Below are 25,596 nucleotides of genomic sequence, written 5' to 3' on the forward strand. Positions count from 1 at the left end.
TTTTTAGTTTTAGCTGTTTTCATCATGTTTTGCATCCAGAAGAAGACGTCTGAATACAAATCACTCTGCCTGAGAAACACTTGGATGACTGTTTATAGGTGGGTTGGGATTCAAACCCAGGCTGGATGGCTCTGAGGTGGGTGTGTATACCTCTTTGGCTTATAGGTTTTCCTGACAACCCAACTATGCAAGTACAGTACAAATAATATTGTTATATTTCGTTTTAATATTTTAGATTGAGTTTTCATCAATGGCCATCTACATCATTAGTTGAAATCAACAGGACGTTGATTGAGGTGTGTTAACCGCTGTGGGAAGCAACGAGAAGGTGACTTTTCAAGCATTGAGCTTCTTTGGAGCAAAAGAGGGAAATATGATTTATTTATTTATTTATTGTAGACAAGATTGAGGCTCGTGAAAGAGCTAACAGTAATCACAAAAAATCAGAGACACATAAAACATATAATAAGGGGAGCGGTAGACAAGATGGGGAGAGAGGGGGAAGCACACAAACACAACATTTGAGAGCAGGGACATCGAGAGAAATGTGGGAGGGAGAGGGCTTGTGGGGAGGAGGGAGAAGTACAAAACACATGGACACTGCAAGGACTTCCAGGAAAGAAGTTGGAATTAAAAAAACTGGATCTGGGGTGATTTAACGGGGGTAGAAAAGATCAAGGTTTTGGATGGGGGAAGATAAGAGATGGTGGTCAACAGCTGTTTTAAAGACCTGGAGGGAGGAGTGGGATTGAAGGGAGTGGGGGAGTTTGTTCCAGAGGTGGGCGAAAAGAGGAAGGAAGGAGTGAAGGTGAGCAGAGAGCCTTGATTTCGGCAGTTTAACCATCAGAGGGTTGCTGGCAGATCTTGTGCATCCTGAAGGAATATTTAGGGGACAGAGCACAGAGAGAGCTGGGGGAGCAAGGCCGGAGTGGAGTCGGTAGAAGACAAAGATCACTAACCTGCCAGCGGTGAGTGAGTGAAAGGCCCTCGGAGTTACCTTCATCGCAGGAGATTCCAATGATTCTGAAAGCTTTGGTTTCATCAGTGTGAAGCCGAGCTCGGTGTGAGGCAGGAGCACCATTTTTGGGGGCAACCTCCCCCCCCCCCCTCCCCCAACCCTATATACCTCCTCAGACCCCAATTTTTCTAATGCCTTGAACAAACATTGGTACATCACGGGTGGTTAAGGTTGTGGTCAAGTTTCATCGAAATCGTGTGTGTAGTTTCAGAAAAGAAGGCAAATACCTATTTTGGGGGGGGTCAAAACCTGGATCCACTTTGACCCCCATAAACCCCCTTCGACCCTAATTTTTTTTAATGCCGTGGACAAACTTTAGTCACAACACAACAAATGTCATTTGTGCCAAATTTGGTCGCAATCCCATCAGCGGTTTTGGAGAAGAAGTTTCAAGTGTTTATGGACTCACGAATAACGCATAAGCTCCCCTGAACATCGTTCCAGGCGAGCTAAAAATCCAGCCATAACGGGTCTACTGGGGGGTTGCCCCCCAAAATAGGTATTTGCTTTCTTCTAAGTTGACCACAACATTCCGTTATTCAGCCGTGATGTACCAACGTTTGTTTCCGGCATTTAAAAAATCTGGGTCTAGGCTGTCGACAGGGTGGAGAGCATGTTGCCCCCCACCTGGCATATATATATGGGAGCGTACACTGGATCAGCACATCACTGCGTCCTTGGACGATTCCTCACCACCATCCTGGCACACACCACTGCGTGTGCTACGGAATGCGGTGTTTTTATGGTGGCCGGAGTGCAAATCCTGCCACCAACCTCCTTGAGGGAGGACCCAGTACCCTGGTACTCATTTGGCCGACCTTCGAAGGATGACAGGCTGAGTCAACCACACCTGGTATTAATTCAACACCTGGTATTAATTCAACACCTGAACGGGATTCAAACTCAGTTCCTTAGGATTCCATCTCCTATGCACATTGCCCACGTTTCGCTTCCATACATCAATTCCCATCTGATATAGACTTTACAAATTCAACTTTTACAGATAATGGAATATATCTCTATTTCCTGATACCCCATAGATTTCTCAACTTATCCCAGACTGACGTCATTCTCGATGTAACTATTGGCTCATTCTGCTCCCTCTGATTCCTCCATCTCTTCTCCAAGGCAACAGAAACTTTTGACATTTTCTAAATTGAATTCTGACTTGAGTATTTCCTATTATTCTTCATTCTTTTTTCTTCTTGAAATCATTGATCCTTACATCCTTTACAGATGAAAATCCCATCTTTTGTTCCCAAATTTCGAGTAGATGTTGTTGTTTTGAATTGGAAAGAGAAAGTGATCGAAGGATAAAGCAAGATAAGAGGCTGTAGCGACCCATGGGTCCCCCAAGCGAGACCAGCAACAGAATCTCCTTGCTCCAGCCGGTGACGTAACCGGCGGGCAAACCACGGCGCCGGGGTGGCCGGTCACGTGACCACCAAAGCGTGCCGCGCGTGCAGTTATAATCCTTTGCACCTGTTGGTCACGTGACCACCAAAGCGCACCTCGCCTGAGAGGCGTGGCTTTCGGTTTCGGTTGTGCTTTCTGGTTGTGATATATATGCAGCCCGATAAACGGGCTTTTTAGAGTTCCCGAGTTGGTTTTTACAATAAACATCTTCTCGGACGAGTTTGTGTCTTGCCCGTCACTTCGTCCGTCTCAAGTAAGAGCCCTGCTCTTCACTGGTGACCCCGACTGCCCCCGAACGGATTCGGGGGCTGCGAACGGACACGGCAAGCGCGCCCTAGGCAGGGAAGCCACCTAGGCTGGTGACGCCGGCTTCTCCCGCACGGCTTCGGGCGCAGTTTCAACCGCGGTTTCGACATGCCGGAGTTTCGGTAATGACGACGGCCATGACTATGAGGTTCGCGCACCGCGCTCGGCTCCTCCTCTATGACCGGAGGGGCGAACCTATTCCAAGACCCTCCGAAGGCACAGCTGCTTCGTCACCTTCGCGCGCACTGACATTGGCGGAACGGCTGCTTCGTCACCTTTGCGCGCACTGACGTTCGCGGCATGGCTGTTTCGTCACCTTCGCGCGCGCTGACGTTCGCGGCACGGCCGCTTCGTCACCCTCGCGCACCTACAACTACAACCGCAACTACTTCTCCGACCCTGCATCCTCGGGAGGCCCGCGAGGAACCTCGGCAGCCTCCCCCGAGGCCTTGACCAGCCCCTCGGTTGGCTCACCCGCTTTTCGCGTGCACTGCTCGAGCCTTCTCGGCACTGCACCCGCGATCTGCAACCTCGGGAGGCCCGCGAGGAACCTCGGCAGCCTCCCCCGAGGACTTGCCCGGCCCCTCGGCCACCCCCCGTCCTCTGCACCCCCCGTCCGACCACCCGCCACCACACCGGACCCCCCCCCCCCCCCCCTGCGACTGGCCAGGGGTCGGTTCGGTCGGGTCATCCGGGCCCCCCTCAGGTTGACCTTCCTGGATCAAGTCCATTCTGGGGGGGCGTGTGTAGCGACCCATGGGTCCCCCAAGCGAGACCAGCAACAGAATCTCCTTGCTCCAGCCGGTGACGTAACCGGCGGGCAAACCACGGCGCCGGGGTGGCCGGTCACGTGACCACCAAAGCGTGCCGCGCATGCGGTTATAATCCTTTGCACCTGTCGGTCACGTGACCACCAAAGCGCGCCTCGCCTGAGAGGCGTGGCTTTCGGTTTCGGTTGTGCTTTCTGGTTGTGATATATATGCAGCCCTATAAACGGGCTTTTTAGAGTTCCCGAGTTGGTTTTTACAATAAACATCTTCTCGGACGAGTTTGTGTCTTGCCCGTCACTTCGTCCGTCTCAAGCAAGAGCCCTGCTCTTCAAGGCATTGTGATTCGGAATGTGGTGAAAGAACAATTCCAGTTCAATCCCATACAATATCAAATGCTTGGTCTTTCAATCTCTTGATAAGTCCTGATGTTTAGAATCGAGCAGTATAAAACCATAACATGGTGTATAGGCCTACTCTGCGCAGGCTTTGGTCATCATCTACGCCCTATGGAACCGGAACGTATTGTGTAAATAACATCCACTTTGAGCTTGTAACACTGAACACACAAAGTATGAAATCGCAAAGTGCATGGTTACTCCATGTTTAGGAATCCACATGAAGTTGTCGTTTTTAATGGCCCAGGCGGTAAACAAATCATGCCGTTGTGGGGGTTACCCCATTCAGGCATAATCCACAGGCAGAGGACCAGTGGGTCTTTTGATGGTATGGGCGTGGCGTGCGCTCGGTTGTTGGAGCCACGCCCCCTTAAGAGGCTGGGGCGGAAGTGATTTGAGTTATAAAGATACATGAGTTCCTGTCGGGTTTTAGTTCTGTTGAAATAAAGGAGCCTTGAACAACTCAAGAAGTGTCTCGCCCTCTCGTTGTCCGCAACTCCTAGATTGGTGACCCCGTCTTGCTCCTGAACGTTTTCGGAGCTTCAAACGAACATGGCGACAAGCGCAGTTTCGATTAAACTGCCAAAGTTTTGGGAACGACAAGCCGCCGTTTGGTTCGCACAAGCTGAGGCCCAATTTGCCATTCGGAGCATTTTTGCTGACGACACGAAGTTTGTTGTTTGTTGTTCATTTGTTCATTTCGGACACCGACTCCTGACGTCGTTTCCTCTGCGACACAGGTGCCCAGGTGAGCGTTCTACCTGCGTCGGCATTGGCCCGGGAGGCCGGGAGTCACGGTCCCACCCTGGAAGCCGCCAACGGCAGTGCTATTCAGACTTTTGGCAAACGGACCGTGGCACTGTGCTTTGGCAGGCAGCGGTTCACATGGGATTTTGTCACGGCGAGGGTGTCCACCCCCTTGCTGGGCGCTGATTTCCTCTGTGCCAACGGCCTATTGGTGGATGTTAAAAATCGGCGGCTCATTAATGCGGAGACATTCAGTTCTCTTCCATGCTCGCTGAGTGGGCACCTCGACGAGGCTTGCGTGCACACTCTCGACCTCTGATGAGTTTGCCCGCTTCCTCACCGAGTTCCCGGCCCTTACATGGCCCACCTTTTCGGCCGTTGTCAGTCACGGAATGGAGCATCACATTCCGACCACTGGACCACCTGTCTATGCCCTGGCTCGACGCCTCGACCCGGCCAAACTCGCTATCGCAAAGGCGGAGTTTGACACGTTGGAGCGTCTTGGCATCGTACGATGGTCCGACAGCCCATGGGCCTCGCCTCTCCACATTGCGCCGAAGCCGGGTGGCGGTTGGCACCCGTGCGGGGATTATCGCCGCCTTAACGATGCCACTACCCCTGACCGCTACCCAATCCCGCACATCCAGGATTTTTCTGCCCGCTTTGCCGGTAAAGTTTTTTTTTCTAAGGTGGACCTCGTTCGTGGTTACCACCAGGTCCCCGTCCGGCCTCAGGACATTCCTAAGACCGCGGTGATTACACCGTTCGAGCATTTCAAATTCCTCCGTATGCCTTTTGGGCTCAAGAACGCGGCCCAGGCTTTCCAGCGCCTGATGGACAGCGTGTTGCAGGATTTGCCGTTTCTGTTCGTCTACCTGGACGATATTGTCATCGCCAGGGCTTCCAGGACGGAGCACATGCTTCACCTCCGAGCGCTTTTTGAACGCCTCAGTCAGCATGGCCTGATCATGACCCCGGCTAAGTGCTTGTTCGGGGTAGCCTCAATTGACTTTCTCGGCCACCGCATCACGAGGGAGGGGGCCGGCCCACTGCCATCTAAAGTGGAGCCTGTGAAGGGTTTTCCTCGCCCCCTCACCGTCAAGGCCCTGCAGGAGTTTTTGGGCATGGTGAACTTTTACCATCGTTTCGTGCCCCGGGCGGCCCAGCTGATGCAGCCCCTTTATGAGGCCCTCAAGGGAAAGCCTACCAAATGCGCCATTGACTGAACCGAGGAGATGGCCAAGGCTTTCACGGATGCTAAACTGGCCCTCGCCAGCGCAACCATGCTGGCGCATCCGTCGCCCGACGCACCGATTGCTCTCAGCACGGACGCTTCAGACTAAGCGGTTGGCGCCGTGCACGAGCAGTGGGTTAACGGGGCCTGGCAGCCGCTTGCTTTTTTAGCCGGCAGCTCCGCGCTAATGAACAAAAGTACAGTACCTTCGATCGTGAGCTCCTAGGCCTCTACCTAGCTGTCCGACACTTCCGTTACCTGTTGGAAGCCCGCCCGTTCATGGCGTTTGTGGACCACAAGCCCCTGGTTTTTACCATGGCCATGGTCTCGGCCGTGGTCTTCCCGTCAATAACGCCAGCTCTCCTTCGTTTCCGAGTTCACGACGGACATCCAACATGTTGCTGGGAAGGATAATACGGTCACCGATTGTCTCTCCCGGTCCATAGCTGGCGCGGTTCACCTTGGCATTGACTACGCCCGCATGGCGGCCGATCAGATCTCCGACCCGGATGTCCAGGCCTGCAGGGCGGTCATGGGTCTTCAACTGTCTGATGTGCCGTTCAAGGGCACGGGCACCACGCTACAGTGCGACGTTTCTTTGGGACAGCATCGCCCCGTCCTCCCCACCAGCTGGAGACGGCTGATGTTCGATGCCGTCCTCAGTCTTTTTCACCCGGGCAGGAAGGCTTCGCAAAAGTTGCTGGCGGTGAAGTTCGTTTGGCAAGGGCTCAGGAAGAATGTGCGCGACTGGGCCAACACCTGCGTCGAGTGCCAATGCTCGAAGGTGCATCGCCATACCCAGGCCCCATTGGTGGCATTTACAGTGCCCGAGCGACGGTTTGACCATGTTAACGTGGACCTGGTAGGGCCCCCCCCCCTCCCTCACGGGGATTCACCCACCTCCTCATGATGGTCGGTAGGACCACCAGGTGGCCAGAGGCCGTCCCGCTCACATCTACAACGTCCGCCGATGTGGCCCGGGCGTTCATCGGCACTTGGGTTGCCCGTTTTGGCGCCCCCTCGGACATCTCTTCAGACAGGGGGCCCCAGTTCACTTCAGAGCTCTGGGGTGCTATTGCCCAGGGGTTGGGGGTAAAGCTCAATCGCACGACTGCATATAATCCCCAGGCTAATGGATTGTGTGAGAGGCTCCATCGCTCTATGAAAGCTGCTCTCAGGGCCAGCCTCCGGGATGACAGCTGGGCTGACAGACTCCCGTGGGTCATGTTGGGCCTCAGGACAGCCCCGAAGGAAGACCTCCAGTCCTCATCCGCTGAGCTCGTCTATGGTCAGCCACTGCGGGTTCCCTGGGAGTTCATGCCTGATGCCACAAGCCCCTGGTCCGCTGTCCGTCAGCGGTCGGTTCTCCGGGAGAATGCCAAGATGTTAGCACCAGTGCCCACATCTCAACATGGTTTGCCTCAGGCCCATGTCCCACCGGATCTACGTACAGCGGAGTACGTCTTTGTTTGCCATGACGGACACTGGGGGCCGCTTCGGCCACCTTACGACGGGCCTTTCCGCGTTCTGGAGTCCGGGGACAAGTCCTTCATGGTCGACATCGGCGGCAAACCGGACCACCTTTCGGTGGACCGCCTCAAGCCAGCTCACTTGGACCTAGACCAGCCCCCTCGGTTGACTCAACCCCCACGGCAGGGCCGTCCCCCGTCGGGTAATTCCCCGGTTGGCCCGCCTACCGCCAAGCCGCTAGCAGTCCCTGCTCGGGTCATCAGGGGTCGTTTCGGACGGGTGGTTAAGGCCCCCCGAAAAATGACATTGCCCGTGCGAGTGAATTCTGGGGGGGGGGGTGCATGTGGGGGTTACCCCATTGAGGCATAATCCACAGGCATGGGACCAGTGGGTCTATTGATGGTATGGGCGTGGCGTGCGCGCGGTTGTTGGAGCCACGCCCCCTTAAGAGGCTGGGGCGGAAGTGATTTGAGTTATAAAGATGCTTGAGGTCTGGTCGGATTTTAGTTCTGTTGAAATAAAGGAGCCTTGAACAACTCAAGAAGTGTTTCACCCTGTCGTTGTCGGCAACTCCTACACCGTCGTGGTTAACTCCTACACCGTCGTGGTTACCTCCGCCACCAAAGGTGGATGGAGGTTATGTTTTCGCCCCTGGCTCTCCGTTTGTCCGTTTGTTTGTTTGTGAACAGGATATCTCAAAAGGTTGTGGACGGATTCGGACGAAATTTGGTGGACAGCTTGGGTGCCTGACAAGGAAGAATCAATTAGATTTTGGTGAAGATCTGAATATGGATTCGGATATGACAATTATTAAATTTTTTATGTGATTCTTCACCATTGCATTGGGAGATGGGGCTAAAAACGATACATAGCGGGTTATCTCAAACATTTATGGACGGATTTGGACAAAACTTGGTGGACAGGTTGGCTGTCTGACAAGGAAGAATCGATTCGATTTTAGTGAAGATTTGAATATGGATTCGGATATGAGAATTATTTAATTTTTATGTGATTCTTCACCATTGGGAGACGAGACCAAAAACGATACATAGCGGGATATCTCAAAAAGTTATGGATGGATTTCGACGAAATTTGTTGTTGGGGTCGTGTGTGACAAGGAAGAATCGATTCAATTTTGGTGAAGATCCGGATCCAGCTAGTAGAATTTTTAAGTGATTCTTCACCATTGAGTGATATGTCCAACCAGGTGGAGGTATGCTCTCTACTGAGTGCCGTTCTAGTTTATATCATGTCTCTGTTAATCCCTCTTCTTCCATTTAATTCGGTATGCAGTTCCCGACCCGGACGTCCTCCCAAACGTACGCCGCCTGATGGAGCCACCCGCACCTCCTTGCACTGCACGCCGCCACGTTCCGGTTTGTATCAAATCTTGGCACATACTCTTACATGTAAAAAATAAAAACAAAACAAAAGCAGAAATGATTGGATCATGATGAAACCGAAATGGTGTGCATGTTTTGCTGCAGTTGCAATGCTCAAAATTGTTGTTATTTCTTTTATGGCTTCCACTTTTCTGTAAATGTATCCATTTGTCATAACTCTTCCAAATAGGTAACTCAAAAGGGTTCCCTCGGGTTAAATGTTTGAATACTTGTAAACCCCGTCAACATTCTCAGCTTGTAGGATCATCGGTGTTAATTCTGGGTTCTAACTCGTATTAAAGTATCCGGTGTCCCCAGCGCTGGAGGTGCAATGATGTGAAAAGTACAGATATCTATTTTAAACCTCCAACACCATGTATGTAATGGGATCCTCTTCTCCAAACATTTATCGACAAAATCATGCGGATTATAAAAAGATATTGACAACGTCACAAGTACGATACACTTTTACATCGAGAGATTGGGGGGTGCTCCCCCATCCTGAATCCACAGGGGCTATGATTTTTGTTATACCTCCTGAAACCCTCCTGGACCCCACTCTAAGGCCAATCAGCATTTTGAACTCAAAACCAGATTTGTTGGTGTATTTGTAGAGTCTGTTCTGATTCTGAGAGGTCGGTGGTTCGATCCTCGAACGAGTCAGACCAAAAACTTTAAAAACGGTGTGTGCTGCTTCCTTCCTTGATGTTCAGCATTTAAAAAGGACAGACAGGGCATGGGCAAACAACTATAGGTTGGCAGCCATATCTAGTTATCTACTTCCATCATGTCGTGTCTGACTTCTCATGACATTCATGATCATATTTCTCCAAACATCCCTATCCTGTACTGCTTCCCAAAGCCCTGGTAGAGACAGTCTGGTTGCATCCTTTACCCCATCCATCCAGCACATACAAGGTCTGACTCTTCCTCTTTTCCCTCAACCATACCAAGCATGGTTTACTTCTCCAGACATTGGTTTTCTGCACCCATGATGTATCTATAGTATGACAGTTTCTGTTTTAAGGGTACCTCACACCAAAAAATGGTTTTTACGGACGTCCACGGATGTTCTTTCTACGGCAGCGTTGCGATTTTTTGAGCAAAGTCGTGAACACCCGGGAGAGGATTTTGCTTGACCGTGACCGATTCACAGCGGTTTATTACGGTTTAGTACGGACTGCTACGGCTTCGTTGCGGATATACACGGCGGAGATACGGTGCCTCTCCGTTTGCTTGCGATTCCTTACGGTTCCTGGCCCAGAATATAAAAACGCCCCCCCCCCCCCCCCCCCCGCTCTCCCCTCATTCTGCTGCTGACTTCCAAGGGGGCAATACCTATCCAGGAGAGCCATGGACGGAGCACCCGCTGCCCAGAGAGTCCAAGGAGAGGGAGAATCCTTGCGGATGGTTAAGATGGCCTTACGGAGTCTTACGGTGGTGTTACGGCAGTTGCGGAAGCGTTGAGGAAGCGTTGCGGTCTAGATTTCCGTAGCACTGCCGTAATTGTCTTACGAGAGTTTTGGTCTTGACCAAAACTCTCGTAAGAAATTACGACCCCTCCCGGACGCTTAAGGATCCATACGAATGCTCCAGGAAGCGTTGAGGATGTCCCAGGTGCCACAAGGAATGCTCCCGGTTGTGCACGATTTTTTCGCCGCAACGCCGCCGTAAACGTCGTAACGACCCCGTAAGGCCGGTGTGAGGGGGGTTTTAGCATCAGTGCTTTGAATGTATATGGTGGTCTAATTTATTCAAGCACTGATTTGTTTGTTATCCTCCCCAGAGGAGAGGGTATTGCATTTGGGTCCGTTTGTTTGTTTGTCCACACAGAATGTGAGTATGCTTTTTTTTCTACAACTGTTGGTCCGATTGACACATTTTCACCACAGGAGCGCCTCCTCCTGTAGAAATGTTTAATGATCATTATGACGTCATATGTTACGTGGTATGGGCGCCATCTTGGAAAAACGGGTTAAAAAAATTGCACCTGTATATCACTGAAACGGCTCCATCGAAAAAAAATTTGAAACATGGCTCATTGTCAAGTACTCGCCATGGGAAACAACATATATTTATGATGATGTCATTGGTGCCTTCATTATGACGTCATAATTGGACAAGAAGAACACTTGATCCGATCTGTTTGAAATTTCTTGTTTGATCTACATAAAAATTGTATGAGAGAATTACATGTATGACGTCATCGGTCACGTGGTTCGGTAGCCATATTGGATTGAACATAAATCGATGTCATCAATAAACCACACAAACACAGCAGCCTATATAGACACCACACAAAATACACCACACAAACACGTCCTGGCGAGGGTCTGCCATCTCTGATTGCTCTTCCTTGTTCTTCTTGCAGTCCATGGATTTTTAACATTCGTCTACAACACCAGATTTCAAAATCTCAATGTTCTTCCGTTATTTTTTTTCTCATTGTCCATGACTCACATCCATACATTGCAACTGGAAATATCAGAACATTCACCAACCTCCTCTTGGTTTGTATTGTCACATGTTCATCTTTCCAGATCTTTATCAATCCTGATATTGCTGTTCTCCCCAATGATAACTGCCTATTCTCCATTCCTCGATTATTTATATGTCTTCCTCCAATCCTGACTGCAGTCTCTATGTCATCAAAGTTTGATTCCCTCATGATGTACTCACGATGTAGATTGAACAAGTTAGGGGAGAGATTGAACCCCTGTGTGACCCCTTATACAATTCCAAACCATCTGTCTCTCCATACTCTGTTCTCACTGTCGCTTCATGTTTAGTGTACAGGATTCTTATCAGACATATCAGGTGTTCTGACAACCCCATTTCTGTCAACATAGTCCACATCAATTCATGATCAACTCGATCGAAAGCTTTGCTGTCTTTATGTATAAAACCCGAACAACACGGGCCGTTATGAAGTCATTCATGAAGCCGTGAAGTCGTCTGTCCGTGAAGCCGTGACTATATTTCTATTAATCACATACTGCTTGAACGTCGGTTGCATCCTGACTACACGTACGTCTATTAATTACGTGCTTTTAGAATGTACCTTTCGACCTTTAGACTGCTGAGACCCCTTAGACCTTTGAAGATCCTGGAAGACCCCCAAGACTCTTAAGACCAGAAAGACCCTGAAAGACCTTCAAGACCCTTAAAACCCTGAAGATACTTAAATACCCCAAAGACTCAAAAGACCCTGAGGACCTAAAATACCCTAAGGACCCCTAAAGACCTCGACGACCATAAAAGATGCAAAACACTCGGAAGACTCCAAAGATCTGCAAAACCCTTTAGACCCAACAGATGCCAATATCTTTAAGACCCATTTTACCTTTAAGACACTTTCAATACTTTCGACACCTTTAGCCCTTTTATAATCTTTAGACCCATAGAACCTTTATACCTTTACACCCCTTAAGTTATTTTCGACCCCTTACATCTTAACACCATTAAGACCCCTTACAACCTTCACACAGATTAGACTAGCTTGGACCCATTATCATTTAGAGCTTTAGCCCACTTGGACCTTTTTAGATTACAAATAAATCACAAATAAATAATATCACCAATAATACAAACAAGTCAGGAGACGACGATGGTTCACGAGCGAGCGGTATTCAATGACATAGGACGGACTATAACCGAAACAGGCCCGGACAGACCAGGCCCGGAAATGTCAAAACGAAGGTTACTGACCTTGAAATGAGATAGAAAATAATGTATAATCAGTTTTGAGGTTAGTTAGCTACACGATACCGAAAATTCGGTTTGATTCCGACAACTTTGAAACTTTGACCTTTGTGACCTTCAAAGGTGAAAGGTCGAAGATTCTGAAATTTGTTGGAAAACTTGTGTTTCATGATGTATGTGATAATATAAGATCATGTACGACATTTCACCTTATCAGGAAGCGAACAATGTAATAAAACCATCAATAATCGACTTTTCTAATTTTCATGACCTTGTGACCTTGACCTTGGGGCGAAAATGAAAAATCGAGCTCCGTGGGGCTAGACACATGACATTGGCCTAACCAAATACCGAAACCCCTGTCAAATTCCACCAACTCCCTCGGAGAAGATGTAGCTTGAACTCGATTACCCCCTAAAAAGACATCTTTTTCGGGCGTCGCTCCGTCCATAATGGGCGCAATACGCCCACTCTAGGCAGGACACAACTAGATCATGATATCAACCTCCCACCCAAGTTTCATCAAGATAGGATGATATCATCGGGTAGTTATGCTGCGGACAGACAGACAGACAGACAGACACACAGACACACAGACAGACACACACCCATGACGAATATAGTGGTCACTCTGTTTGATAACTCGTGAACCAATAAATTTGTACAATATAAATGTTTGTATTATGATTGGTGTAAATCATGACAACACAGAAACTCACATACAGTCATTATCCTCATTTAAACAAGACTCTGCCTCTACAGCGACGTGTGGTGAGGCGAGCGTAGCAAGCTCTTCCATGCTAGTAATCTATAAAACCGAGATGCCCTTAATATTCCTTTGCTTTTTCCATGATCCACATCAGATTTGCAATTTGATCTCCAGTACCTCTTCCTTTTCTGTAACTGGTTGCTCAATGTGAATTTCTCACTTCATGAAGTCTTATATTCTGTGCTGAATGATCTTTGATAATATCTTGCTATCATGTGAAATCAAAGCAATGGTTAAGTTATTTGAACATTTTCTTGGATCACCTTTCTTTGGCAATGGTAAGTAGACTGACTTCCTGCACCTTTTTGTCCATACAATCCTGCTCCAGATCTGTGTACAGATAGCTGTTAAGTGCTAATGTAGGCTTTTATAGGCTTCATGGCCTCCTGCATTGACTGTCCTTGTAAGGGAAGATATATATATCATATATATCTTTGAGGCAGTTTTGAGGAAGGCACGGGCGGCATCGGCTCCAGGACCAAGTGGAGTGCCATACAAGGTGTTTAAGAGTTGTGAAGGCATCAGGCAGTATCTGTGGAAGGCTGTGAAGGTGGCATGGAGGCAAGGAGTGGTGCCCAGTCAATGGATTAGGGCGGAAGGAGTTTATATTCCAAAGCAGGAGGAGGCTGTGACACTGGAGCAGTTTAGACCAATATCATTGCTTGATGTAGATGGGAAGATATTGATGAGTGTCTTTGCGGCACGGCTCTCAGGCTTCATCAGAGGGAATGGTTTTGTGGATGGTTCTGTGCAGAAGGCAGGAATACCAGGATCACCAGGATGCATTGAACACTCGGTAATGGTCTGGCAAGTGTTACAGGAGGCAAAGAGGCAAAGGAAGGATGTGGCGGTGGTATGGCTGGATTTGGAGAATGCATATGGGTCAGTGCCGCATGCCTTGATCAGGTATACCATGGATTTCTTTTGGGTGCCACGGAGATTTAGGGATTTTTTGATGGCATATTATGATCAGTTTTGGATGTGGTTTGCGACACAGTCCTATGTAACAGAGTGGCAGAAGTTGGAAGTGGGGATCTCGATGGGATGTACCATCTCCCATATTTTGTTTGTGCTGGTTATGGAGTTGTTGATACGTGCGGTGAGTGGACATGGGAAAGAAGTGGGGCTAGCCCCTGGTCAGAGGTTGCCAGCAATGTTTGCTTTCATGGATGACCTGACAATTGTCCAACAGTCCGCTGATGTAGCAGTGGAGGTACTGGGACGAATGGAAAGGTTGATGCGGTGGGCAAGAATGGGATTTAAAGCAAGAAAGTCGAGGAGTGTGGTACAGAGACGAGGAGTGGTGGATAACATGCACATGTTTGAGCTGGGAGGGGAGGTGGTTCCATCATTGGTGGAGGCCCCTGTGAAGAGTTTGGGAAGATGGTATACAGTGGAGTTGAATGATGTGGGAAGAGTGGAGGAGGTCAGAAACAAGCTTTTGAGAGGTTTGAAGAGGATTGATGGATGTGGTTTGCCAGGTAAGTTGAAGGTATGGTGTTTGAAGTTTGGATTGATGCCACAAGTATTGTGGCCATTGATGATGTATGATATTGCAATTGGGCATGTGGAGAGGATGGAGGTTGTGGTGAGCAGGTTTGTGAGGAGGTGGTTGGGAGTGCCACGCTGTTTGACGAACATTGCCTTTTATGGTCAGGGTGGGAAACTCCAGTTTCCCTTGACATCATTAACTGAGGAGTTTAAGGTGGTGAGGGTGCGGGAGTTCATGCTGTTGCGGGATTCAAGTGATGCAGTGGTAAAGAATGCTCTCCCAGAGAAGAAGGGAAGTCGGAAGTGGAATGCAAGAGCAGAGGTGGACGAGATGGAGGAGCGGTTGCAACAGGAGGAGGTCATGGGGATGGTACAGCATGGGAAGCATGGCTTGGGGTGGATGAAGCATGAGCGATGGGGAAAGGCATGTGTGAAAGAAGAGAGGAGGAAGATGGTTGAGAGGGAGGTGAGAAGAAAGGAAGAGGAGGGGAGATATGTGAAAGCAGTCGGTCAGGCACAGCAAGGTGCTTGGACTAAGTGGGAAGGTGTGTGGGTGATGATATTGAAGTGGCAAGAGATTTGGAGGATAGAGCCAATATTGTTGAATTTCCTGTTGCGGGCAACGTAAGATGTGCTTCCGGCACCAGTAAACTTGAGATTGTGGGGGTTGTTGCAGGAGGAGAGATGTTATTTGTGTGGAGGTGTGGGAACGGTGCAGCATGCACTGAGTGCATGTTCAGTCGCATTGGCAGCAGGACAATACAGGTGGCGACATGATCAGGTGCTGGCGGTGGTGGTGCAGATGGTGCAACAAGAGGTGCTGAGGTTGAGAGAAAGAAGAGTGGAGAAGGAGACTGATGGGGGAGAGGTGTGGTTTGTCAAAGAGGGCCAATTGGTAAGAGGTGGAAAGAGGAGGAGGAGGTGGAAAGCAAGAGGGCTGTCAGATGCTTGTGATTGGCAGGTGGTGGCAGACCTAAAGCCACAATTGGTATTTCCAGAGGAGATCTGTGTGACAAGGTTGCGGCCTGACATTGTCATTTGGTCAGGTGCAACAAGACAGGTCATCTTAGGGGAATTGTCTGTACCTTGGGAAGAGAACATGGAGGAGGTGCACGAGAGGAAGAGAGGAAAGTACAGTGAGCTGGAGGCAGAGTGCTGGGAGAAGGGTTGGCGAGTTTCGTGTCAGTCATTTGAGGTGGAGTGCAGAGGGTATATTGGCAAATCCTTTTCTGCATTTCTTGCTAGGTTGGGAGTGTGTGGGACAGAAAGAAGGAGGAAGTGTGACAAGGTGGCCCAGGTTGCCTTGAAAGGCTCATTTTGGATATGGAGGAAGTTTATGGAGGCACGTCGAATGGTGTAGGTTGGTTGTGTGTGGTTTTTTGGGGGGTTTTTTTGTTACTATTATTATTTCTTATTCTGTGTATATGAGTGAGTGGGTGAGGGTGTGTTTTTTGCATGAATTACTTTTTGCATGAGTGTGTTTTTGTATGTTGAGTGGTGTATGTTGTAAGGGTAAGTGGTTGGTTGGTTGGTGTGTGTGTGTGTGTGTGTGTGTGTGTGTGTGTGTGTGTGTGTGTGTGTGTGTGTGTGTGTGTGTATGGGTGTGTAGGTGTGTGTATGAATGATCTGGTGTGTTTTGTTGGTGAGTGGTGAAGGGTATAAAGGTGGGTGTTTGAGTGTTCCACCGTGTTTGTTTGGTGCTGTGGATTCTGGATGCGGAGGTGTTGTTGTTGTTGTCGTCTGCGTTCGCACTGGCTGGGGGTGGGGGTATGTATGCATCCAGGTGTAGTTGCTGCATGTGGATGTGGATGTGTATGTGCCCCTGCTGGCCGACCTTAGCTGACTGTATCGAGGTTGAAGGGCTGAAACGGGATGATGCTGAGGACCTCGACTGAGGACCCGGTCAGTGCGGCACACTTGTGACCAGGTGTGTTTTGAACTTATATATATATATATATTATATATATATATATATATATATATATATATATATATATACACATTATACATATACATATATATATATTATTATATCCAGTGGTTCAGGAATGCAAATAGCTAAAACAAACAAACAAGAAGACGTCATGCAGAGAACGATACTTGCAAAATCCACCCCACGCCCCCGCACCCAAAAAGGTTGCCATGGATACACCAAATTGTCAATTTTATTCAGATAAAAATTGACAATCTGAATCAAAGCTCGGGTCAATCGGATTAAAATTGATGATTTTTCAGGTGAAAATTGATGATTTTAGAAGTTTGGCCTTGGGTTGATCTTTGACCTTAAATAGTTGGTTTCCAAATTTAGTGACTCAATGTGCAATTGCTATATAATTTTCAAGTCAATCGGATGAAAATTGATGGTTTTTCAGATGAAAATTTATGATTTTGGAAATTTGACCTTGAGTTAACCGTTGACCTTTTGACCTCAAATAGCTGGTTTTCCAATTTTGTCACTCAATATACAAATGCTGTTCAAGTTATAAGTCAATCGGATGAAAAATGGGGATTTTAGAAATTTGACCTCCAGATGACCTTTGACCTCAAAATCAATAGGCTTATCAATTGTGACGACCTCTACAACTTGGTGATGTTTCGTGACGATCGGTTCAGAATTGTGACCTGTAGGCGAGTGACAGACAAACAGAACAGAATAACAAATGCAACCAAGTATACTTGAAAATATATTGTTATGGTTCTCCGCCGCCCTTCTTACCCTTACCAAGGGGGGATTAAGCCCCTTCTTCTTTCTGGGCTTGGTGGAACCGAGAGACTTGCAACGCCCCTCCCGGACAAACGCAAGGTAGGGTTTCGGGACAATCCTCGCTCGTACCTATATCCCTGCGCTGCCACGGAAGCGGGGAAGCAAGCCTCGCACGAGCCACGTGTAATTGGAGTACACCGAGCGGATTGCGTACCACGTGGTCCGTGCCGTCACCGTTAATTATTGGACCCCGATTAGAGCGGTTCTATTTGTACCACGCTTAGCCAATGAGGAAATCACGAGAACAATCGAATGGAAAGGAAGAACACAGGTTTAATTATTATTCCCACACGTATGTACAATGATCGGTGGACGCAGAGACACAGAGCAGCACTTAACCAGTCTTATTCTTAACACCCAGACTCGGGCCTGTCACACTCACACAGGGGATTTCAGGCAGGTTGATGTTCAGGCCAACCGTGCCGACGAGGTCGTCCAGGAACGTCCCCGTCCGGCTCTCCACGGTCCCAGCACGTCCCGCGAAGAAGGCAAGCAGGCGCTGGAAGGATCTCGTAGCGCGTCTCCCGAACAAAAGGCAGCCGATGAGGTAGGAAGGAAAATACGCATCTCTCAGCGCGGCTGGCGGTTACACAGCGCGCTATCACTCGCGCAGCTCAATGCACTGTACGACGTACGTGGCTCGGCATCAAGCTCAACCGAGCGTTACTTTCATATGAGCGCGCATCCCGGTTCATGCGCGTCTTTCTCCACTGAATGCCAACTCAGTCCTCTAACTGCAATGCTCGAACTCCTGGGTGCCAACTCCTCCCGCGCTCTCCTCTTACTGCTCGCGAGTCCTTCTCGTCGGTCCTCCCCCTCGCAAGTCCTCCTGGGGGCTTTGCACAACCGCTTATATTGATACGCCCTGAACCTTCTCGAAACCTCTCGAACCTTCCAACCACGCCCTGTGACGCAGTGCTGCCACCACACCCTCTGAGCCTGATTGGCGGCTCTCACTTACCGTCAGCTCCTGTGCCGCCCTCATTCGGTTCCGCCCCGACCCTCCTAGCCGGCCTCATGTTAATTCGCGCCAAAATAATTAAAGGCAGCGCGAAGAGGCATGAGGCTAGGGAGGCGGGATAGTCAATGAAAGCAGGAGTAGGACCTATTCTCCTTACTCTACTCAATGCAGAACTAACACAGGAAAAGGACTAAGCTCACAAATACGAAGAGATAACTACACTATCGCGAGGCTACATGTTGCTTGTGTGACTAACTATGAGGGGGAAATTTTACCTTTATTATACTGACTGTTACCAAAACTCAAAACCGCAACACTACCCCTCTCCCTCGTCAGACTCGTCCCCGAGTCGAACCTACAAAAAATGGAACGACCGGTTTTGAGAAAGATCTGGGAACTAACTTTTACTTTTACATGTGACATATAGATGTGGTTCCCTCTAACATTTACTCTAACCCGTGTATGCGACAGTTTTAAAACACGAAATATGTCCCACCTACTGCGTTGAGTAGCTACTCTAACAGAATCACGCCCACAATTAACCGAATCCGGAATTTGTCAAACTAAACATAAAGCCTGTGGGCAGAATTTTTATATACAAGCACAAAAAACTTACTTATTTACAGTTCTATGACCCAGGACCTGTCCTTTTTGGAAAGGAGATTGGAGGGGAGAGAAAGCACAGCAAAGCACAAAAACACACATGTCATCATATTTGCTGCTTGCCTCTTGCATCAAGCTTCTTGTATCTTCTGTGTGCATATATAAAACCGGCAAGCCCCCGGACCGGCATACAGGCCATTCCTGCTCTTCAGGGCTAAATAAACTTACAAATCTTCTCGTCCCTAGCACACCATAATAAAAATGTACAACAAATGTGTTCGTTTTATTTCCTTGCCAAGCAGGGCCAACCCTATGTGGTCCGACTGCGTGACATTGATGCCACGCAAAAACAAGTGGTCCGAAGATGCAAGGTGAATTTGCAGCAAGGTGCTGCACAGCAGAGGTGTAAGGCCACAAAACCTGTGGTCCATAATGTGTATAATGTGCAGCAAAGTGTTTGTGGCAGCAAGGTGCTGCACAGGTGCAGCAAAGTCACAACACAAGGATATGGCAGCAAAGTGCTGCGCAGTTCGGCTGCACAGATGTAGGAAAGCGCAGCAGGGATGCTGCACAGATGTAGCAAGGTGCAGCAAGGAATGCTGCACAGGTCGATGGTGCTGCACAGTTCCACCTCCAAAATGGTCCTGGGGTGGGGGGAGAGACAAGGCGGAAAGGGCACAATGGTACTCAGCAAATACAAGGTAATGCAGCACAAGGGGCGCGGAAGAGCGAGCAGAGCAGGCTCGTCCCTAACCGCCCGTACCCCCCAACGTCGGCTTACACTACCCGAGCCCTTTTTTGGGGGGTGTATTTACAATTAGTCTCTACGTCTTGTCTCCCATATCCCCCTCTAATCCAAATTCGTCTCCCAATCCCTCCCAGGAAGGAAGGAATGGAACAACAACAATGTCTCATTACGTCATGATGCGTCTTACACTCAAACAGTTTACTTGGTCCTGGTGTGGAGCTTCGTCCTCCTCGGTGAATGGCGGTGGATGGCGTGAAGGGATTTCTCTTCCTAACTACACTACTGACATTAACATTTAACCTACCCGGGGTTGTACCCTGCCAATCGGCCTTCTTTAAACTATGTGGTTCTAAAAACCGAATTCCCATTGCCCACTCTGTGATGTCATCCAAATTTGGGTCTCACTTCCCAATTTTTCATACTGTGCCCTTGCACAATTTCGGGGCTGGGTCATGTGGCTCCACTAGCAGGTTTACCTACCTGCGCACCTCCGCCACTGAAGTCGCCACCCGAGCTTACCTGCTCCTGCGACTACCTAAACTGGGGAAGGCCCTTCCTGGCTCTTTACCCCCTGATGCCCACCTTGGCATTGGGCAACCCGGGTCCTTCCCTTGGATCCCCAGGCCCCACTGAACAACTCACAACTACTCTAACTGGCTCCCAGAGCCTACCTGTGGCCTCACCTGGCCGACAAACTACCAGTGGCGGAGTGCCCCAATAACTATACGCACCAATTAAACCACACGCCCAGCCATTCCATACACTCATTCACCCTCCAAAGCACTACTTTGCCACTACCTGCACCACAGCTGTCAATATCCTTACAAATTTTGCCTAAGCCCTCTACCTGGGTTTACACTACCCCCCCGGGCTTTCGCGAATGGATTCCACTCTTCCCCCCATTCAATCCTTCGCACCATGCACTCCACACCACTCATTCCACACCAAGCATTTCACACCTTTTATCTCACACACCTCTTGTCTCGCACACCTCTCTCCTCACACGCCTTTTTGCACACACTTCTTCCCATACACTTCAACACAACTCCATTTGTCTCCACACAATTCCTCAAACATACAGCATCATCTATCTAACTGCTTTTCCCCTAAAACTCGTGCTTCCCCGTCATCCCGTTAAACTAAGCACACCCTTCGTCATTAACAACCATCTAAACTACCTACGTCCCCACTATAGTTCAGATGTCTCTACTTAAATCTCATGTCCTCTCCAGTCTGCCTTCTAATTCCCTAACAATTATCCTAGCCCTCCCTCGGCTAGCTTCGGTGCCCCATGGAGGTAACCATTGTTGGCCCCCCATGTGCCTAACACTGCCATCCCCCTAATCTAATGCTCATGGGCCTTGACGCGTGTGAGGAATGGTTAAACTACCATTCCCCCACATAGGGTACACTCCTTTCATCAGTCCGCTATGCTTGAGCCTCTTTGTGTGGAAATACATCGTCATCACGGCTCGACCTCGAGAGGCCGAGCAATCCATACGGTTGGTTAGTCTACTGTAGGTTGGGTCCGTCCGGTATTTTCGATCCAGGGGAGGAGGCATGGATGGGCCGAGGTTCATGGCCCCATCTCGGCGCAGGGCCTCACGGTCCCACGCACGATGGCCCCAACCGCCCACGGTCAGTGCATTGCACCCGCAAAGGTGGGCGGCTCCGAAATCTCCTACCTCCCCTTGAACCTCGCCGTTTGCCTTTGCTGCCACGGCGTGGCACCAACCATACAGGCTGGGGGCCGGCACGAATCGTGCATGTCGGTCCTTGTGACACGGCTGTGGCATCGATCCCCGCCGGTCCCTGCCGCACACAACTCACTGAGGGCTCACGTCGGCTATCCGTCGCGCTAAACGCTACCCCGGTCGGTGTCGATGCTTGAGCCGCGTTCTCACCACTCGCGACCCACTCCGCACTTGCACACCTAGGTGTCCTCACGCCTTCCATACACTCTGCTAACACACACTCTGTAACACCCCTGGGTGTGCACTCTCTTGTTACACACCCTGCAACATGCTCTGGTGTGCACTCCTGCACACTCTCTGTAACACACTCTCCTGTTACACACTCTTCCCGCACACATTCCATCATACACTTTTCTCACTCACACTCGTGCTCTGGGGCACACTTTTCTCTCACATGCGCACCAGTCGCCCTCGTACACCGCACAATGGACCTTCCACGACCGCCGGGTTTCGCTTCTTTCCCAAGCGTGCCAAAGACCTTTTCGCACCAAACCCATTTCCGCCATTAATTCTACTCACCTTGGGGACGTTCTTCTCCGGCAGCACCTGTAAACTTTCCATTTGGTCAGCAAGCCCGACATCACGATGTGAATGCAAACTTTGACTACATTCCATTTCTTCCCTATGTGCTATACTTTCTGGCTCTGCCGTCTCTTCAGCCCCAATGGTTTCTTCTTTTAGCTCGACGACCGCCGGCGCGTATGAATTTTCCCGGTCCAATTCGGTGGCCGTCTCGGCTCTTCTACACCCCGCGTCTCGTCCCCTATAGCCCTGGTCAACTTAGCTGCGCTCTGTTCTACCTCGTTCCTCACGCGCTCCTCACACCGCGTCACCTCGTCGTGTCCCAATGCGACCTCCTTGCCCAACCTGCACCCAATGTCCTTCCCCGCTTTTTTCATATCTCTCTTCGACGCTACTCATTTTTTCCAATTGATTAGTCATTTGAACGCCCACTTTGTTAGTTTCCTTGGTGGATTTGTTCCCCTGGGTATCCATCTTGCTCCCCATTTCTTTTATGTCCCTGGTGGATTTATCACCCATTTCTTCCATTTTTGCAGTCACTTTACCTATTTCTTCTCCCATATATGCCCTGAGTTGCGTCATAAAAAGGCCCATATCTATTGGCGCTGCGGGCTCGGCCCTCGCCGCCATGTGCGAGGCGCTGCCATTTTCTACCCCTGCTGCAGGCCCCTCTTCAATTCTCCCTTCGTCTACCAGCTCTTCCTGTGGGTCCTGGGTCATTAGCTCTTCCTTATCGTCTACCTCATCTTCTACCCCCACCGGCATTCGACCGTCTTGGCTAGCCATGGTACGAATATAAATTTGATCTTAATAATTAAATTTCGATCTGCTCGCAATTTTGGGGCCAATTCGTCCAAAACAATTCTGTTAGGGTTCCAAATCCCACTCCTGACACCAAATGTTATGGTTCTCCGCCACCCTTCTTACCCTTACCAAGGGGGGATTAAGCCCCTTGTTCTTTCTGGGCTTGGCGGAACCGAGAGACTTGTAACGCCTCTTCCGGGCAAATGCAAGGTAGGGTTTCGGGACCAAGTCTCGCTCGTACCTAACTCCCTGCGCCGCCACGGAAGCGGGGAAGCAAGCCTCGCACGAGCCACATGTAATTGGAGTACACCGAGCGGATTGCGTACCACGTGGTCTGTGCAGTCACCATTAATTATTGGACCCCGATTAGAGCGGTTCTATTCGTACCACGCTTAGCCAATGAGGAAATCACGAGAACGATCGAATGGAAAGGAAGAACACAGGTTTACTTATTATTCCTACACGTATGTACAATGATCGGTGGACGCAGAGACACAGAGCAGCACTTAACCAGTCGTATTCTTAATACCCAGACTCGGGCCCGTCACACTCACACAGGGGATTGCAGGCAGGTTGATGTTCAGGCCAACCGCGCCGACGTGGTCGTCCAGGAACGTCCTGGTCCGGCTCTCCACGGTCCCAGCACGTCCCGCGAAGAAGGCAAGCAGGCGGTGGAAGGATCTCGTAGCGCGTCTCCCGAACAAAAGGCAGCCGATGAGGTAGGAAGGAAAATACGTGTCTCTCAGCGTGGCTGCAGGTTACACAGCGAGCTATCACTCGTGCAGCTCAATGCACTGTGTGCGGCTCAGCTTCAAGCTCAACCGAGCGTTACTTTCATATGAGCGCGTATCCCGGTTCATGCGCGTCTTTCTCCACTTAATGCCAACTCAGTCCTCTAACTGCAATGCTCGAACTCCTGGGTGCCAACTCCTCCCGCGCTCTCCTCTTACTGCTCACGAGTCCTTCTCATCAGTCCTCCCCCTCGCAAGTCCTCCTGGGGGCTTTGCGCAACCGCTTATATTGATACGCCCCGAACCTTCTCGAAACCTCTCGAACCTTCCAACCACGCCCTGTGAAACAGTGTTGCCGCCACACCCTCTGAGCCCTGATTGGCGGCTCGCGCTTACCGTCAGCTCCTCTGCCGCCCTCATTCGGTTCCACCCCGACCCTCCTAGCCGGCCTCGTGTTAATTCGCGCCAAGAGAATCAAAGGCAGCGCGAAGAGGCATGAGGCTAGGGAGACGGGATAGTCAATGAAAGTAGGAGTAGGACCTATTCTCCTTACTCTACTCAATGCAGAACTAACATAGGAAAAGGACTAAGCTCACAAATACGAAGAGATAACTACACTATCGCGAGGCTACATGTTGCTTGTGTGACTAACTATGAGGGGGAAATTTAACCTTTATTATACTGCTTGCTGTTACCAAAACTCAAAACCGCAACAATATTATATACTTGATTATATACTTCAATTATATACTTGATTTTACTTGACTTGACCTGATCTTGACTTGAGATTATATACTTGAAAAATCTTGCAAGAAACGAAAGCACTTCTCAAATTATAGTATGATGGTAGCAAACTTTGATAACCTGGCTCTTGTGTTTGGAATCATGATTGTGTTGTGAAAATAGCATATCAGGTAATCTTCCATCCATACCTGCAAATTTTTCTATCCACTACCCACTTCTCCCCATCGATTTTCAGGTTGCAGTTTTTCCTTCCCTCTCCTCCTCCTGTTCATTCCCTTTTGTGCCCACATGCTCTCTCGCATCACCTCACTTTTCCAAGAGCCAAGATTTTGCATTGGAAATTTTTTTTGAGATGAAGAGTTCCTTTGGAAAAATCTAAATGGTGTGGACGTCTAGTACCATTCAAAATGAATTTTGCTTTCAAACCTGAATATTTCATGTTCAAATGAATTATAAGTCATGCAAAGCTTTCATTTTGTACAACAGTTATTAAACGGAGATTATATTTTCACCCCTATCTGTATGTCTGTCTGTTTGACTAGTGTTGACTAGTGTTGACTAGTGTTGAACCTTGACTATAGTGTTGAATTGTGTGAAGAAACTTGGTGATCGGATTTCGGATCAGAACATATAACATCCTTAGAGTATAGTTTGGTGACATTGCAAATCTCTAGGACCTCGTGCCTCGTGTACTGTTTCAGGTTCTAATAATAATTTGACCCGAACAGTAGCACGTTTCACTGCAGACAGAGTGAGAGGGGCATGTAATTTGATTAAAAACACTTTGGGCTTTGCATGCTCGTCAACGAGTTTGCATGCTCAGATGTTTAGGTGACCTTCAACACAATGCAAATTAGGTTCTCTATCTCGCTCTCTCTCTCTCTCTCTCTCGTCTGTGACCTGGTGTGTGCTGTTGCATAGTTACAGCGCGTTCAGAAAGTATTCACACCCCTTGACTTTTTCACATTTTGTTGTGTTACAGCCTGAATTAAAATGGATTAAATTGTGATTTTTTTTTGTTTGTTAATGATGTACACATAATACCCCATAATGTCAAAGTGGAATTGTTTTTTTAGAAATGTTGACAAAATTATTAAAAATAAAAAGCTGAAAATTTCTTGAGTCAACGAGTATTCAACCTATTTGCTACGACACTCGAAACAGTCTCTACAACCTGATTGGAGTCCTCCTGTGACCAATGCAATTGATTGATCATGATTTAAAAAGAAACACACCTTTCCATATAAGGTTCCACAGTTGACGGT

General features: G+C 49.0%; 1 protein-coding gene across 4 annotated transcripts in view; it reads left to right on the top strand.

The window, feature by feature from the left end:
- Nucleotides 1–25,596, top strand: part of LOC137424715 (dachshund homolog 1) — an 81,489-nt gene that overhangs the window by 4,554 nt on the left and 51,339 nt on the right. For all 4 annotated transcript variants that reach the window (XR_013623068.1, XM_068112457.2, XM_068112456.2 and 1 more), the window contains exon 2: nucleotides 8,650–8,732. Coding sequence is in view for 3 of the 4 variants with exons in the window: in XM_068112457.2 (XP_067968558.2) it covers nucleotides 8,650–8,732 (83 nt within the window). In the remaining variant the exon portion in view is untranslated. The remainder of the gene's footprint in view (nucleotides 1–8,649; nucleotides 8,733–25,596) is intronic.

Source organism: Myxine glutinosa, chromosome 4 (assembly GCF_964187855.1).
Source record: "Myxine glutinosa chromosome 4, kmMyxGlut1.1, whole genome shotgun sequence".
In the NCBI taxonomy this organism is placed as follows: domain Eukaryota; kingdom Metazoa; phylum Chordata; class Myxini; order Myxiniformes; family Myxinidae; genus Myxine; species Myxine glutinosa.